At 40.1% G+C, this 15998-nt stretch overlaps 1 protein-coding gene across 1 annotated transcript in view; it reads right to left on the bottom strand.

The window, feature by feature from the left end:
- AKT1 (AKT serine/threonine kinase 1) overlaps positions 1–15998 on the bottom strand; it is a 72690-nt gene that overhangs the window by 23758 nt on the left and 32934 nt on the right. The window contains exons 3-5 of the mRNA XM_005520078.3: positions 11250–11378; positions 4511–4622; positions 1610–1757 (exon numbers count right to left, since the gene is read on the bottom strand). Coding sequence (XP_005520135.1) covers positions 1610–1757; positions 4511–4622; positions 11250–11378 — 389 coding nt within the window. The remainder of the gene's footprint in view (positions 1–1609; positions 1758–4510; positions 4623–11249; positions 11379–15998) is intronic.

A 15998-nucleotide genomic window follows, 5' to 3' on the forward strand; every position in this document is an offset into this window, starting at 1 on the left:
GAAGAGGTAGCGTCTAGACAAGGTGATGGCCTTGTGTTCAGCCCTAAATAACCCTTTGGCCTTCATGGGCCATTCCTCCAGGTGGGACATGTGCTCATTTGGTCACCCAGGAGCTGGGTATGGGGAGAATGGAGCACTGCCTCTGGTGTGCCACTGACTGGCAGCTCTGCTGGGCTGGGATACAGCTCTAGGGGGTGTGGGGCAGCTCACTCTCACCAGGGCAAGGCCCAACTGTCCCCTTACCCCACACACATGCACCCAAAATGTCTTGAGACATCTTTCCAGTCTCTGACACTGCCTCGCAGCAGCCATTTGCTCTTATTTGTTTCACCATGAGGAAAAACACTGGAGGAATCAGAGGCTGAGCAGAGACTGTACCATCAGATCAACGACCACTGCCAACATGGCAACAATAGGACTTAGACAACCAAAGGCTGCTGCAGCCTCAGTCTGGGAAAAATTTAAGATGTCCCCAACAGCAAACTTTTCCATATTCTTCCCTAGAGCTGGCTGAGGAGATTTTCTGCTAAACTGTTCAATGCAGTTGATGCCAGGACCTCAATATTCATTTTTGTTAACCCCACTAACATGTCCAGGAAGAGACAGTCGCTGTTTCAGAAGACTGTATCCATTTGAGGAATGGGGTGGTTCTTGCATTTCTAGGAAGGACTGCTCAGTAAGAGCAGGATCTGTTCAGCCAAAGACCCAGAAGCCTAGTGGCAAACTCTGACTCAGAGTGACATGAAAATAGCCACCCACATGACTCTGAAAGCACTGACATTCTCTTAGTGAATGGCTAGTGAATGGTGGATGGTTATCTTTTTACAGAAAAACTTCATCAGTTTTCACAAAACTGAAACAAGCTTATGAAAATGGGTGAAGATGACAATGCTGAGTTAAGACACAAGAAGTGCCGACCTAAATTCCACAGACAATGCATTCACATGGGGAAATGTTCTATCAATTCCCATTTGCAGGAACAGGTGGAGACACTTTGGAAAACAGAAGTATGAAGAGAAGAGCACACTGGGGTAGAAAGAAATAAAGGGAAGTTGAAGACAGATGCTTAAAAAGCCTCAACAGGGCAAAGATCTCCTCTGGCACATACTCATGTCATGGAAGGCCATTCCTTAGCTGGCCCTCTGCATTCAGACTACGCAGTGCCTAATGCAAAACCCCAAGTTGTAGGAGCACTATGGACAGACACTGCAGTGGCTGGCTGGAGTTAGCCTAAACCCTTAATCCACAGCAATTAAATCCACAGACCCACCCTAAATCCTGCAAATCCACCAGAATACATTTGCACCAACCTACAAGGGGTTTAGAGTCACAAGGTCCAGTCGGAGCTTTGGCTTCAGGCTCTGTATCACAGGAAAACAGGCAAACGAAACCCAGACCTGGGCTGGCCTTGAAAGCCACCCATTAAGGACACATGAACTCAGAATTCTGGCAGACTCAGGTTCTGCTCTGCTGAGGCAATTGTTTCTTCCAGAAGCTGCATCTACAGCAAATCATGTCATTGACAGGGCAACAGACATGGCTTGATGGCTATTTCTTGTCTAGGTTTGAGAAGACCTAAAAACCAGTCATCCCTGCTATGCCCACTTACCACTTTGTGTTTTGGCTTTGTCATAGAAACCTCCATTTCTTCGGCACCTGAATTATCACTAGGAGAGCCAGATCTAAAATCCATCATCTCTTCCTCTTGTTTCTTGAGGCTGTCTGCAACTGTCTGGATGGCTTTTGTCCATTCTTCCCTGGTAAAATATAGGCAAAAACATTAATTACTTGTCGCTTTACATTACCACCTGCCATGGCAAGGATCACCAAGGAATACGGAGCCACTAATACTCTCTGATGAATCAATGGAAGATATGATGAATTATGTGCATTTCCAAGCACTGTAAAAATGCATTTTTAAAATCTTTATTACTCATACTAGAAACAAGAGACAAATGAAGTCCTCCCAGTCTGGACATCATACAAGGCTTTTTGGATAACAGAATTTCTAATGGGCATTCAGTTAACAGCTCAGGATATAACCTGGTGATACAGAGATTTACATAACCAAAACAGACTTGCCAAAAACAAAAAGCAAAAGGCTTACATGAAGCACAAAAGCAATTGAAGTCAGCTTCTACATTTCTGTGGTGCATTGAAACACACATACAACTCCTAGGTGCACTATGATACCTCTTCACACACGTATCCTGAATTTTAGTGGCTGTAGTGGCAAGGGATGTTCTTGGAGAAGGTATTAAAGCTCAGAACACTTAGGTTATTCTTCTGTTGTAAAGATGATGACATTAGTACAGCAATTGCTGTGTAAACTTCAGAAGAATATCAGCAAAAGCAGTGACATTTCATCTTAGGCACAGGTCTTGATTACAACAGTTTCCACAGCTGTTTCAGCAACCTAAAAGTGACCCCTTAAACTCCCATGGAGACCACTTCCACTCCAGTGTCCTTTGGGAGATTTCACACCTTTGGAAGCTACTGAAGTGAAAGTCCTTGGCCTTCACTCAATTTCACTGCAAATTTACTGAACATAAAGAATACAACTCATAAGGGCTTCCAGGGTCTCAGGACAGGCTTTAAAGACACACTCAGGGGCTGAAGACACATCCAGTAGACTACCTAAACTTAACATGTTTACTGTCTTTTGTGTATGCAGGGAATAGGTTTACTTGGTATTTTCTAGGGACTGGTTAAATTCTTCTCCTAAGGACATCCCAGGTAAAATATTTTGCTGCTGCAGCAGGATCAGCAACAGCCAACCCTGAACAACTCTGTGCACAATCTGCAGTACAGCCGTGCCATCCTTATCAATGTCTGATTTTTCACTGGTCCTATGAAGTTGTTTTTTTTTTTAAAAAATCGTATCTGAACATGTGAATTTCCATTTATAATGGATACAAGAGGCAGATCATTCCCCAAAGGAAGCAAAGTCCATGGGAAAAAGTATCCAACATAAAATTTTAATAAAAACTGCACCACATAAGGTCCTTCCTGCCTTGTGCATTTTTTGTTTTGGATTTTGCTTGAATTGTGCATGATTCATCCTGTCCTGTCTGGGGCAGCAAGGTAATGCCAAATATTCAGAATATTCTGCCTATACTCACAGCATACACTGTTCTATTCACCATCACTAACACATCCCCTTATTTACTAGTCATATTTTTATATTCAAGATTACTACAAAAAACTTCTTCTTCTGCACTTTTCTCTATTTCTTTCAAAAAAACAAACATTGGTTCTAAAGGCATATAGAAAGCTAAATGCATATTGACCTTCGTATCTCTTTTGTTACTGACTTGGTTGAGATCTCAGCCCTCCTGAAGTGAGTACCTTTGATTTCTGACAGAACAGAATTTCACCCTCAGCTTTTATGTCTCAAGAGTACACAACAGAGGTGACTAACACTCTGAGCCCTGAAGTGTCACAAAGCTGACTTAATTGGCTAGGAGGGAACAAAACAAGACTGAAATACAATCTTCCCCCAAGTGGAAACTGCTATTCACTCCCTTTAGGGTCACTGACCACGAAGTTCCTAAAAGAAACAAGGACCAGTTTCTTTTTCTTTTTCTTAATTTGACTTAACCTTTTTCTGATCATTGTAACAGAATCAAAAGCACTAATAAAGAGCATGCAAAGTGCATGCAAAGGCTATGAAAGAAATAAGTGAGTAATACTGAGTAGAATTTAATGGTCTTCAAAATAAACATATGCTAGTATCATATCTAGGGAGGACCAGGGTTTTAAGATACCCACTCCCCTAGGGCAATGATACCGGAATAATTTAAGTTCAGTTTCTGAAGAGCAAGTAAATATTTAAATACTCAGTAGTTGTATTATAGCTGAGCTGTAAAACTGTTCTCTCTGGAGGTAAGAGATCAATTCTCCAATGATGAGAGCACAGGATGTAGCTCTTAGCTCTGTTTCCTGAAAGATGAAACAGAAATCTGCACCTGCAGCAGATAACTATCACCTTTATTATCTAATTTGCATAAAACATTAGCAATCAGCAATGATACAACTAACTTTTCCTTTAGAAATAGGGTGTCTAAATAGATTTTAAAAGGTCACTATTTTGATACAACTCTACTCTGCCTGAATATTTCACTTGTGCTCATCTTTCCAGAAACTCCCAGGTCAGAAACCCTTCATTTTACATACCACAACATTTCCAGTGAGAAATGAACCTTACATTTCCAGAAATAACTACCTGTATGCTGGTACACACCTGCACCTGTCCGTTTTGGATACCCAACCTAGCAACAATTCATTTACAAACACTGCTCAAAATCCATTCTCTGAAATCCCCCTTTAGGATCGCTTTTATACTAGGAAACACACTAAAACTGAGGCACTCAAAAATTATTTGTCACTTTTCAGTCCAGATGTACATCATCTGATAAATAAGAGCTTCAGCAGAGGACTTACTATTAATGCTGAACACTTGCATCTGCTTTTGCAAGGAGTTTATGCATTAAATATGAATGAAACATACCGCTCCTCTGGAGTCTCCACATGAAATGTTCTTTCAATTACTGTGGTCCACTGGAGGCATCTAATGATAAATGTGTTTGGTTTAGGTCGCTCTGTCTTCATCAGCTGGCACTCTACCACAATCAAGGAAGAAAGAGTCATGGTACATAAGCAGGTTTAAATAATCATTTGTCTTTATTCTTATCTAGCAAACTGTTGCAATTAATCAGCCACAGAAATCTCTGTAAGTACTTCTTTAGGAGACTTGAGACAATTTACTGTGTTGATGAAACCAATAAATAGCTTGGGAGATAGCCATCTAAGCAGCTCTGAAATCAAATTCTGCTTTGAAAGGCTCCACATTTGGTCTGTCCAGAGAGGTAAGCAGAAATGTGATGTGATAACAGAGAAGCCATTCAGACTCAGATCCCATACTCTAGAGGTCATCCAGAACACAGCACATGGCCAAAGTCATTTGAAAATGCAGCAATTACATATACCAAAAGTGAAGTCAAGCCCCCACACTCCCTCCTATTGACTTTCCCGCATGAAACCCCGTCCATGGGTTCCAGGGAGCTGCAAGAGAACGTCTGATCATTTGGCAGCAACCTGATGAAGATCAGACTCAGCATTTCCAGTCCTCAAACACTAGAGGGAACATTAAACTGCAAAGGCACCCCCTGAGAAGACCCCGTTCCAAAAGCCTTTGGGAGAGCCGCCGCAGTCAGATGCTGCACGGACACGCAGTGAGCGGCTTCCATCACTGCCAGGGCTCAAGCACAGCCTAAAAAGGCTACAGAAGTACAGCTACATGCTAAGCCACCACTTCCTTCGTCAAAACGTTCTGTTGAGAGATGAGTGTAATTTCTGTTTATTTTTAAATCACATCTACTACTTTAAGATTCTCAGGATGTTACAAATGTTTATCCTTCAAATTTGGGCCAGCAAATGCTCCTGATAAAGGGTACACTTTAGCGCTACTAACAGAGATCTGAAAAACCAATGAAAACCAATGAAATAACTACAGGAGCCAAACCACCACATTTTTTAGATAAACATTAATAGAAAAGCTAATTAATTAAACAGATCCTGCTAGAGAAAAGTAAAATTAAGAAACCAAGTGAGCAGGGGAAAAATAAATAATTGCACAAGTTTTTTTCTTGCATTAAACTCTTTTCCTTGCAGTTAATGAAACCACAAGCTTGCTGTTATTTGGTCTTCAGTTTCTAAATTGACTTCTAAATAAATAAAAAGGCAGAATGAAGACAAGAAGAAAATTCTGTTCACTGCTAGAGCTATGAACTTCCTCCACCATCAGCAACATGCAAGTGGAGAATCCACCAGAATAACAGTACACGTTACTAAGGCTACACTGGTGCCATTAGGTTAATTTCATTATTGTGTAAATTTAGAATGCTCAGTTTTAAGTTCAAGCTCTTAATTAGCACCAAGATAAAATATTTACTGCCAGTGTTTTTGGGCGCTGTATTTTTGGCAATATATTTCATGCCTCATTTGCTGCTGGAATTATAAGCTTTTCAATTAGTAACTGCATTTTTCTTGAGAAGAAAATATAATTTTTCTTTAATAGCATGCTGAGGTTACGCTGCGTCCTACTAAAGCACTCCAATTAGATAAGAGAAAGTTTATTAGTGAGTCATGCAAAGGCTTTAACGCAATAAATGACACTCCTTCATTCAGATTAAACAACTTCCGCGCAGCGATGCAGCCGTGCTGGATCTGGCCTTCCAGCCACCTCTCTCCTCTCACACAACGGCAAGGAAAGCCAAACACAACTGCCTGGGCTGGCACAGCCCCGTGGGCCTGGTGCTGATAAATTCTGCTCCAAAGATCTCGTTCCTGCTCCCAGACCTCCCACCTCCATTTAGCTGCCTTTCTCTTTTTGTTGTTTGTTTGTTCTGCCTCCCATTTTTATCTGCTTAACATGATTAGATTAAGGCTAGGGTTGTCCTCTAGGAGCCTGCACAATGCAGCCCTAAGACACTGAATCTGGCTGAAGACTCTAAGAACATCAGGCTATTTCCTAACCTTGTGCTAATCCAGAGCTGCTCTCCCATACTTATCCTGAAGCACAGCATGATAAAAAATAAATAGAGAGATTTTGCTTAGATTTTAAAAACACTTTAGAGTCGCATTCTGACGTAGCTGCATAGATATTTAAACTAGGCATGAACTCCACATTTAACCATTTAATTTCAGCATGATGAACCACACAAGGCTTTTCCTGCCATAGACAGGGAGCAATTAAATGTCACTCTTCCCCTAAATCAGCACTGTCCATTGATATTTGTTAAGTTTGCTGATCCAGCAATCTTTAAGGCATACAGCAAGATGAATAATAGAGATTTGTCAGTTAATAACCACTATAATTCAAGAATGTCAACAAAATTGTTTTGTTTAGTGAACAGTATGCTGTCTAATTACCCTGCTCAATCATAACAGCACATATCAAGAAATACAGAAGGCTTTACTTTTAAATTGCTCTAACAAAGTGATGTACCACACCAGTTCTAGAAGTTTGAAACTACCACTTATTTCTCACCATATATGACAATCACACGAATTTTATCAATAAAGCAAATAAACAGTATTTTTTTTCTTACTTTCAAACCCAACTGTGTGCTCTTCACAGAAGCTGAAAAGTTAGAGAAGCACCAAATCCACCCTCTCTAATCATGTACTGCAATATGGACCACTCCAGCAGAGCACAGATAGAGACGCTGTGTAGAATTAGGTGTGATTTATGGCATGTTTGAGGGTTTTGCTATAAAAACATTCAATCTCAAATAGGGGCCGAGGGTCGTTTACCCACTTCGAAGGAAGTTTTTCCTGTGAAACAGGCTGACATAAGTATTCCCCATTTGCAACAGAGTAAGTACTATAAACAGCAGCCTGTTAAAAATTATTTAAATTGCTCTAAAATACCTCTTGATTCTTTCCTGGTGTTTGGTCTTTTAAAGTAAGTAGGACAGAGAAATTGTTCCTAACAGGAATAGACACCAAGGCATTCAAATGTAAATTACCATTTTGTATTTGAAAGACACTTAGTATTATCCCAGTGACTTTCTAAAATGTCACAATATTTGCTTTCCCAGCACTTAAGCTAAGAGGCAGATTACTTTCGATGAAAGTGTCACACTCTGCTCCCTATATAATGACATCACACTTAAAACAATAATGTCAAGGAAGAATCCTTCCTATTCCTGCTTTGGTTTCTTTAAGGAAGGGTACAGAGAAACAGAGAAAAGAAAACTGGAAAAAAAAAAGTAAAAAGGTAAATAAGGAAAATAGAATGATGAAGAAATAAAACTTTTGGAAGACAAACAGGAATATTAAGTGTTTGTTTTCTGCTAGCACCACTGGTTAGATTCAACTCTGAACTGTTCAGCATGGCAAAAGTGAGGGGCCAGGAGCACCAAGTTACAGACCTGCACAAAGGTGGCTCTTAGTAACAGCAGACAAAAAATCCAACCACTAATCTGGCCATCCTGTGCCCTCTGAAAAATGCTTAACTGCAGACACACAGTCCTGTCCCAAAAGGAGCTCTCGTATTGTTGAGCAATTACGTTTTCAGCAGTACAATAAAACCACCACAGTCCATCTTCCTTTTGACAGCTGGGAGAAATAATCCCTTTCTAACAGGAACAGCCTCTTTCTCCAGCTCCATGAGGTTTTTCACAATATACTGCTTTTCTCAGCTATATGGTTTTAAAGGCTTATAATCTAATAGGGAGACATACATGATAATCCGAGATTACAATTGGTATGAAGGCTACTTATCTCACAGATTTACAACTCAGGTTCTATTGGTTATACATCTGAAGGCTCTGGAGCAGAACTTTTAGGTAGAGACTTTTTTATTTCTTCTACCTTATTAGCAGTAAAGAAACACAAACAGCATTCAAAAATTTCAGTTAAACATTCAGGGATCATATTTCATGAGTGTTACTTTGGGTTCTTTTGTATTAGTTTTTTTTTTTGGTTGTTTTTTTTAAAACAAATCAATAGGTTAATTCCAGAGAAAATAAATTCCTTAAACAGAGCAAGCATTGGTATATGGCTATTTTAAAAAGAAAATTAGGTGGAGAAAGAATTGTTTTAAATAAATAGTATGCCTCTCTTTAGCTAGAGGGTCTTAGAAACAAGTTTTCAAAAATGTATGATCAAAACCCTCACAGACCAAAAGCAAAAGTCTAGTGCAGGAGAAAGAAGAGACTGCCAAGCACATAGAAATCACACACTATTGCTAATACTTTCTTCACACCTGTTAAAGGAAAAGACAGGTAACCATTAGTTGTTATCTTCTGTCACAGCTTTCTCATTAATTATTTCCCACTTCTCATGCACTGACAAAATCATCCAATACAAATTTTACACTATAAGTAATAAAATTCTCCTTTTAAAAAAACCCTCCTTTTACTTGCAAAGATAAATAAGTAAAAGTGTTCTGCTTTGAACAGCAGAAGAGGGTAAAGATTTTAATCAGAAACATGGGACCACTTCCAAAGAACAGACTGACAGAGACAGCCTGCCATCTCATTAAAAAAAATCTGGTTCACTAATTAACAAAAAAAGTCAGGGCTATCATGGTCTCTTGGAGGAAAAGAAAACAGAAGGATTAATTTTTACAAAATATTTAATCTAACTTCCCCCCACCTTTCACTGGCAGGAGGCTTCTACAGGCCTGTTCACTGGCCTGAGCCTTCCTTCACAGGCAGCTCAAATTCATTCACACTAACTTGACATGTTAACTTAAATAAAGGATCAGGCAATCAGGTTTGAAGGGAAAGCCTGTGGTGCAAAATGCATCCAAAAATGTTCCCTGAGATAAGCTCAGCTGGTTAGAGCCTGGTGTTAATGATACCAAATTTGTGGGTTCAATCCCCATATGGGCCATTTACTTGAAGAGCAGGAGTCGATGATCTTTGTGGGTCCTGTCCAGCTCAGACTATTCTGTCAGTCTGTGAAAGTGTGGAGGGCACCCAGAAGTGACTGAAGTGCTGGCAGCACTGCCTGCTACTGCCTACATGAGAAATTAAATCCTGGTGGGGAAACAGCTGTTTCTGTGGGCCCAATCCACTTCTAGCAAGAAGTCCAATCTTCAAGGCCTTCCTGACCTGCCACCAGGCAAAAGCCTGCCTGTTCACCAGGCAAGAGCCACTGCTAGAACATCCTCCCACCCAGCCCACCATGCCTCTTACAGGGACTACAGTAATTCATCTATAGGCATGCGCTGTGTCTTCTCCAACAATGCTCCGATGCCATGGTAACAAACCTGTTTATCTATAAATGCTGAGACTGATGGGCTCAATTTGCCAAAAAAGCACCATATTCCTGTTGTGAAAACTGATTTAAGTTAATCCATTTTAAAGGCAACTTGGACAAAGAAAAGGCGATGGACACATTTTTACTCCTTAGCACTGAGCTGCCCAAGTAATGCAGTTAGCAGCAAGAGGATGGAAGTGTCCTCCAGAAAGTGCATTTGTTAAAAGCCTCTGGCTATAGACCAAGTACTGAATTAATTTATGAATTAATGGCTTTCTGCTGCTTCACTTTACCTTCTTGATCTGTAAGAAGATACCAGTCTAAAGAGTAAAGTACCATGTCATTACCAAAATGAAAACACTACGACAATTTTGCCTCTCAGACGAGACAAAAAGCCCCAAAGCACTCTTGGAATCCTGCACAGAGGCACCAGGCAACAGCATGTCCATTATTTATTCCCATCATCACTCAGAACAGGTATATGCTACTACTGGAGGAAAAATAATGAACATTTCCATTAATTCCTACTGCTGCCCAGCCCTCTTCCAGGAGCAGGGCGTTTATTCAAAATAAATACCTGCTTAATGATCAGCTACAAAGATGAATCCCCTGTATTTTGAGCTACCTTGTAATGAAGAGGAAAAGCCCCTATCCTTCTCTCTGCAGAGCTTTGCTTCTAATAGTCACCAGGAACATGGAACAGATCATTGTTAATAACAGGTGCCACAATGATCTATTTTTAAGTGGTGGAACGAGACAGGCAGATCATGAGACAGGAAAGATTAAGAACAGGAGAAAATAAAAGCTGGAAGTATACAGCGAAAGGTTAAAAACATGAGCAAGAAAAGGAAATTATCTTCAGAGTCTTCTATCACATCCTGTACTGCAGCACCTGAGCAAAGTCGGAAATATTTGCATAGTAGAGAGTGCAGAGGTTAGGAGATGTTACTATTTCCAAACCCTTTTGTTGGCTTTGACAGAAGAACTATGGGTTTATGTTCAAAATTAAGAAAATCCAAGTGTGCTTCATTAAAACACATGCCCACTCCGCATTCTTTTATGCTAACAATTAAATAACTCTGATCTATGTCAATGCCACTGGAATCCAGATCTGACGGCAAAAATGCTTCTGCTGTACCTACCTGCCAGATACATGCACCTGGGTGAATTTTCACTTTAAAGCAATTTGCTAACTAACATACATACAAAATATTAACAAATAAACCCATTTCATTCAATAACCAGAAACGGCAATTTACTAGAAAACTTAAAAAAAAAATTAAGCAGAGCATCAAACCTTCACATTACAATCACTTCTGAGAAACACAGTGGAATTTATCAGTTCAAATAAACACACTTGGTGTTTAGATACATCGCTCTGGGCAGATCTGAATGTTTCTGATGCAGCTTATCAGCTACGTTACAAGAAGACATCAACCCCCAAACTGGACAAGAGAGCAGCTAAAAACACTTACGAGCTACTGAGAAGTTATTTAAAGGTGATTCCCGCTGGTCAACATCCTGTGGCCGTTCCTTGTAGCCAATGAAGGTGCCATCATTCTTCAACAGAAAATACCGCGGCCTCCATGTTTTGATGTATTCTCCTGGAAAGAGAGGATGGACAAAGGGAAACAAGATCAGAAAACACCCCGAAATACTGACACACCACTAATTTCTGTTAATATTGGAACTATATGTCATCCTGACAGCAGCAGTTTTAAGAACATTCAGTTCACTCTGATACAAACAGCGGAAAAACACAGGCACTGAGTCACATACTGATAGCAATGTTAGCTGTAAAAATGAGACTTCATAAAAGGTAAACAGCTATGTTTTGTTCTTCCATCTACTTCAATTTCCATTCAAATTCTGCAACATCTGCCTTAAATGCATTTTAAATTTTAAAAAAATCAGAGCAGATGTCCTATGTATTATTTTTGCTATTGTCATTTTTCATACTGACAAGTGGAGAAATTTTTTTCATTTACATTTTGCAGCGCAAGTATTTTAAACAACAATGGGTAATTTACTAATTAGTCAACTGCTTTATCAAACCAACAGTCACTTTCAGACCATAAGAAGATAATTCTCTGCTTATGTTACATAACATCACTCACTTCTCTCACAACATCTCAAGCATGAAATACAAGATGATGTATCACAATATGAAGGGGAAAACACTGGATGATGTATAGCCACCACAAAGTTGAAAACAAACATCTACTCTGAAAGATATGCAACCTTTCTTTGTCTGAGGAAACACCCACTGCTCACACCACACTACTGCTCACCTGAGTAACCTGCACAGGTGACACCTGTGTGACTGTGTTTCAGCCACATTCAAAATGTTCAGCAGCAGAATAAGAAGAAAAGAGTTAATCAAAACCTCAGTTATTTACTGGATTTATTAAGCTGGTCTTCAGGGAAGGAAGACAGAAGTCCCACCAATGGCTCTTCTGGATGACTGTCAGTATGCCTCAAATTTTTGCTTATTGAGCAGATCATTGTTTTCTGAGGCAGCCTCTCAAGAACCTCAAATAGCTTTTCATGGTGCCAAGCTGCCCCTCTAGGTCCTACAAGGTCTTGCAGTAATGTTTCTACTCAACTGAGTCACAAAAATCTCATTCAAGGTATTATTCTAAACACAGTACTGACCATACTTTTCAAATTCTGCTCACCCCAACAACTGATTTAGAAATTTTAAAAGCAAATGGTCAACTACAAAACACCCACAGCCACGCATCAACCATACCCTCCTCCATTCTGTATTGGTTCTCACTAATTTGTTTAACACTGGGGAGAAGATGAGGGAGCACACTAGGAGCTGAACTGTCTTCCAGCCTGCCGCAGCAGGACCACACCTGCGCACCCTGTAATGCTGCCCTGCAGCGGCTGCTGCTCAGTGCCTACAGGTTCACCTGCTGGCAAGCTTTTCAGACAACCAAGAACAGTGAGAGAAGGCTCACCAGATATATGGGCTCTGGCAACCTTCTGCTGCTCTCCTGTTCTCCCAGGCTCCTCTCATACTTTCCCATTGCTCAGCTTTCCTCTACTAGTGATTTCTCTCCCAGTGAAGTGCACCTTGCCACAGGAACTCCCTTGCAGCTGCTTTGTCTCCTTCCTCTCCCCACAGACCTCCTCTCCGTCTGTGGTGCAGTTTCAACCTGCTTCGGGCAGCAGCTGTGTCACTTCTCTGTTCACACTCATCCTTCTCCCTCCTGCACAAAGAAGCAGAAGCGACCCCGACACCCACACAACACAGACACGGGTGTGCACAGTCCCCCCCCCACCAGCTGCTTTCACCTCTGTAATCCTCAGTGGGCTTTCAATTTCCTAATTTAAAGCAAAAAACCAAGAACTATTGAACTGTAAGAGAGTCACACTGAGCCACCTTTGCAGTGGCTCTGCAGAAAACATCCATTTGAACTGATGAAACAGGTATAGGGCAAGAAAGAGGAGAGGAAAAGGAGCACAAACCTTCTCATTGTTTATTTTAGAGATGGCTGTTACCGCTCTAAGTGTTCCACCAACCTATAAAGCATTTACGAAAGTGTCATCATCGCTCCAGGAATTTCAGAAGAACTCACCTGTCATGGTTTAACATTTATAGGCAAGGAGGTAAAGGTAGAAGGTTTTGTTGTCATCATCTCTTTAGTTCTGACCTTAATTAAATGCTGAAAATTTTCTGTGATCAGCAGGAGATTATGAAGCCTTTCACATTTAAATTGCCAGTCCAACTCAGCCCAGATCAGTGAGATTAGTCCAATCTCATTACTATTATACCACAGATGTGACTACAGGGATGAGAAGATATGTGGCACACTCAACCCAGCTCCTGACTAGAGTATTGCCAGGTAAGCAGGTTGGGGAGGTGGCTGCCCAGACTATCAGGATTTTGGAACATGCTGTTACATACCTGACTCGTTGGTATTTTCTCCTCTTGCATAAAGCACACCCAGAAGACCTAATGACCCCCCACCTACCCTTTATCATATCTGCACTTAGGACTAAATCTGGATTGGATGGGACAAAAAATACCTGGACAGGGACATTACTGAGTTTCTACTTTCCTTACTCCCTAATTTATGCTACACATCTTCTCCACTGGCATTTACAGACGGGGCATTAATTTCTTGCAGATTCTAAAATTATTATCTGGTTATTTGCAGTGAAGTATACATAATTTTAAACAGAATTACACTGTACTGTCACAGGAGACTTTCTCTGAGATTAGATGCTTATGTTTGGCTCTCATACTTTCTTACAGCTTTATCCCACCGATCTGCTTCTCTTTTAGAAACACATCCTGTAACAGGATTAATCACACAGTCTTTAAAATGGTGCATTCCATACATATATAGCATCCTCCTCCACACTCACTGCTTTTGTGTGAAAAATCAAGGATTTCATTACCACCAGTCTTTCTGCACGGATCATTCTACTTGGATCTTCCTTTAAGCATTGCTTTAGCTGGTTATGGTTCCTGATCCACCTTTTTAATTTGCAAATAAGTAATATGATTTTATTTAAATTTTTTTTCCACATGTCTGAAAATTCATTCTTAACAAATACTGTAATATAACAATTCAACATATTGATTATACTTGCCAAGGAGAGTACGAGGCACAGTGCAGCATCTGTGGTACAAAATTTTATTATATAACACAGTGAGGTTGTACTTCTGCATCCTGCAAAAAAGTGGTAAGACATCGCCTGGTGTGCGACTTGCCAAAGAAATGATCTCCAAGCATAATTTTACATTCAAGCTATCATTCCTCTGCAGAAGCCTGGACACACAGATTCACCAACAGTCATTAAAAAGATGTACAAAGTGCATATTCTTAAGAAACAAGTTCATATTTTTAGGATTAGCTAAAAGACTACAAACGGTCTACAGCCCAAAAGGACCACATCAAAAGGTGACAGAAAATCTGAGTACTGGAGGCAGAAAAGGGAGTTTGTCAATACAGACAAAATAATTATGTGGAACTGCTGGGACAAAGCTGTCTGAAAAACATCAACACCTTTTCCTTCCTCCGATATACTCAGCAAGCTGTCATGCCTCAAGAGTGAACTGAGCTGTTTCAATTTTTGCCCTCTGTTCTTTGTTCCTGTTGCGGTTTTGTTTTTAAGAATCACAAGAAGAAGTTAGTTGAAGTCACTAATATTAGCAGTTATGTAGTCACACTAGAAAGAATCGTACCGAGTACAGTAAATGCAAGCATGTGTGGCAAATTCTATCAGACAACACTAAAAAAAAAAATAATGATCCACCATGGAAAAGTGAACAATTTACAAAGCAAAACATTTTTTCCTCTGTGATTCATTGCTTGTGTAATGCCCTGGCAGAGCCTTCTTTGTTTTCAGTAACAGAATGCTAACACTGCAGAGACAGGAAAGCAAAAGCATGGGTTATAAATCCTACATATAAAATCCTGGAACCAAACAGACTCCTCTGTAGCTTGCTAGCTTTATTATTTAAAATCTTTATGTACCATTCTGTTTACTCCAAGCAATTTCCAAATTGCAAAGATTCCCAAGCTGTATATATCTGGAAACATACACAAAGATTGTTATAGACTGATTTCCCTTTATTGCCTTGTGTCTGCCCCCACACACTGCACATTAAAATACTTAACACACACTCAGAAAGTAAATCCATCTCATGCCAGAAAAGCTTTTTCGCTGTAACACATACTGCAAAGCACACTTATGCCTGAATATTTCAGAAAAAGTTAAACACAAAACTCCTTTGGTTCATGAAAAGTTAATTCTACTGAGGATTTACAATAATGCAGGGTTAGATTATTTTCCTCTCCTCCCCACAACAGTATCTCACCAAATCTGGAGCTGTCTACCACTGATAGAGTGTCTAACATCAGAAACAGCTGCCACTCCCTGGGAAGCTCACGGGGTAAGTGGAGAATAATGAGCAGCAAGCACCAGCAGAACAAAAGAAAATCCATCTTTATTTACCAACTGCTGCATGCTTGTTGCTGCATCAAGCTCATTCAAAGCCAACACCACACCCTTTAATTCAGAACAGATTATATTTAAGAAGCCTCTGCTTTTTTTTTTTTTTTAAATCAACTCATACATACCAATGGTTTGAAAAAAAAAATCATTAGGTTAACCAAGTCAGTATCCAATGCTACCCTTCATATTTAGAAAAGCACCCCACCGACTGTTAACTTTCTTATGGCCCAAAGTAACAAGCCCAGGAG

Source organism: Pseudopodoces humilis, chromosome 7 (genome assembly GCF_049639895.1).
Source record: "Pseudopodoces humilis isolate 2021_Gansu_Grassland_sample_001 chromosome 7, ASM4963989v1, whole genome shotgun sequence".
In the NCBI taxonomy this organism is placed as follows: domain Eukaryota; kingdom Metazoa; phylum Chordata; class Aves; order Passeriformes; family Paridae; genus Pseudopodoces; species Pseudopodoces humilis.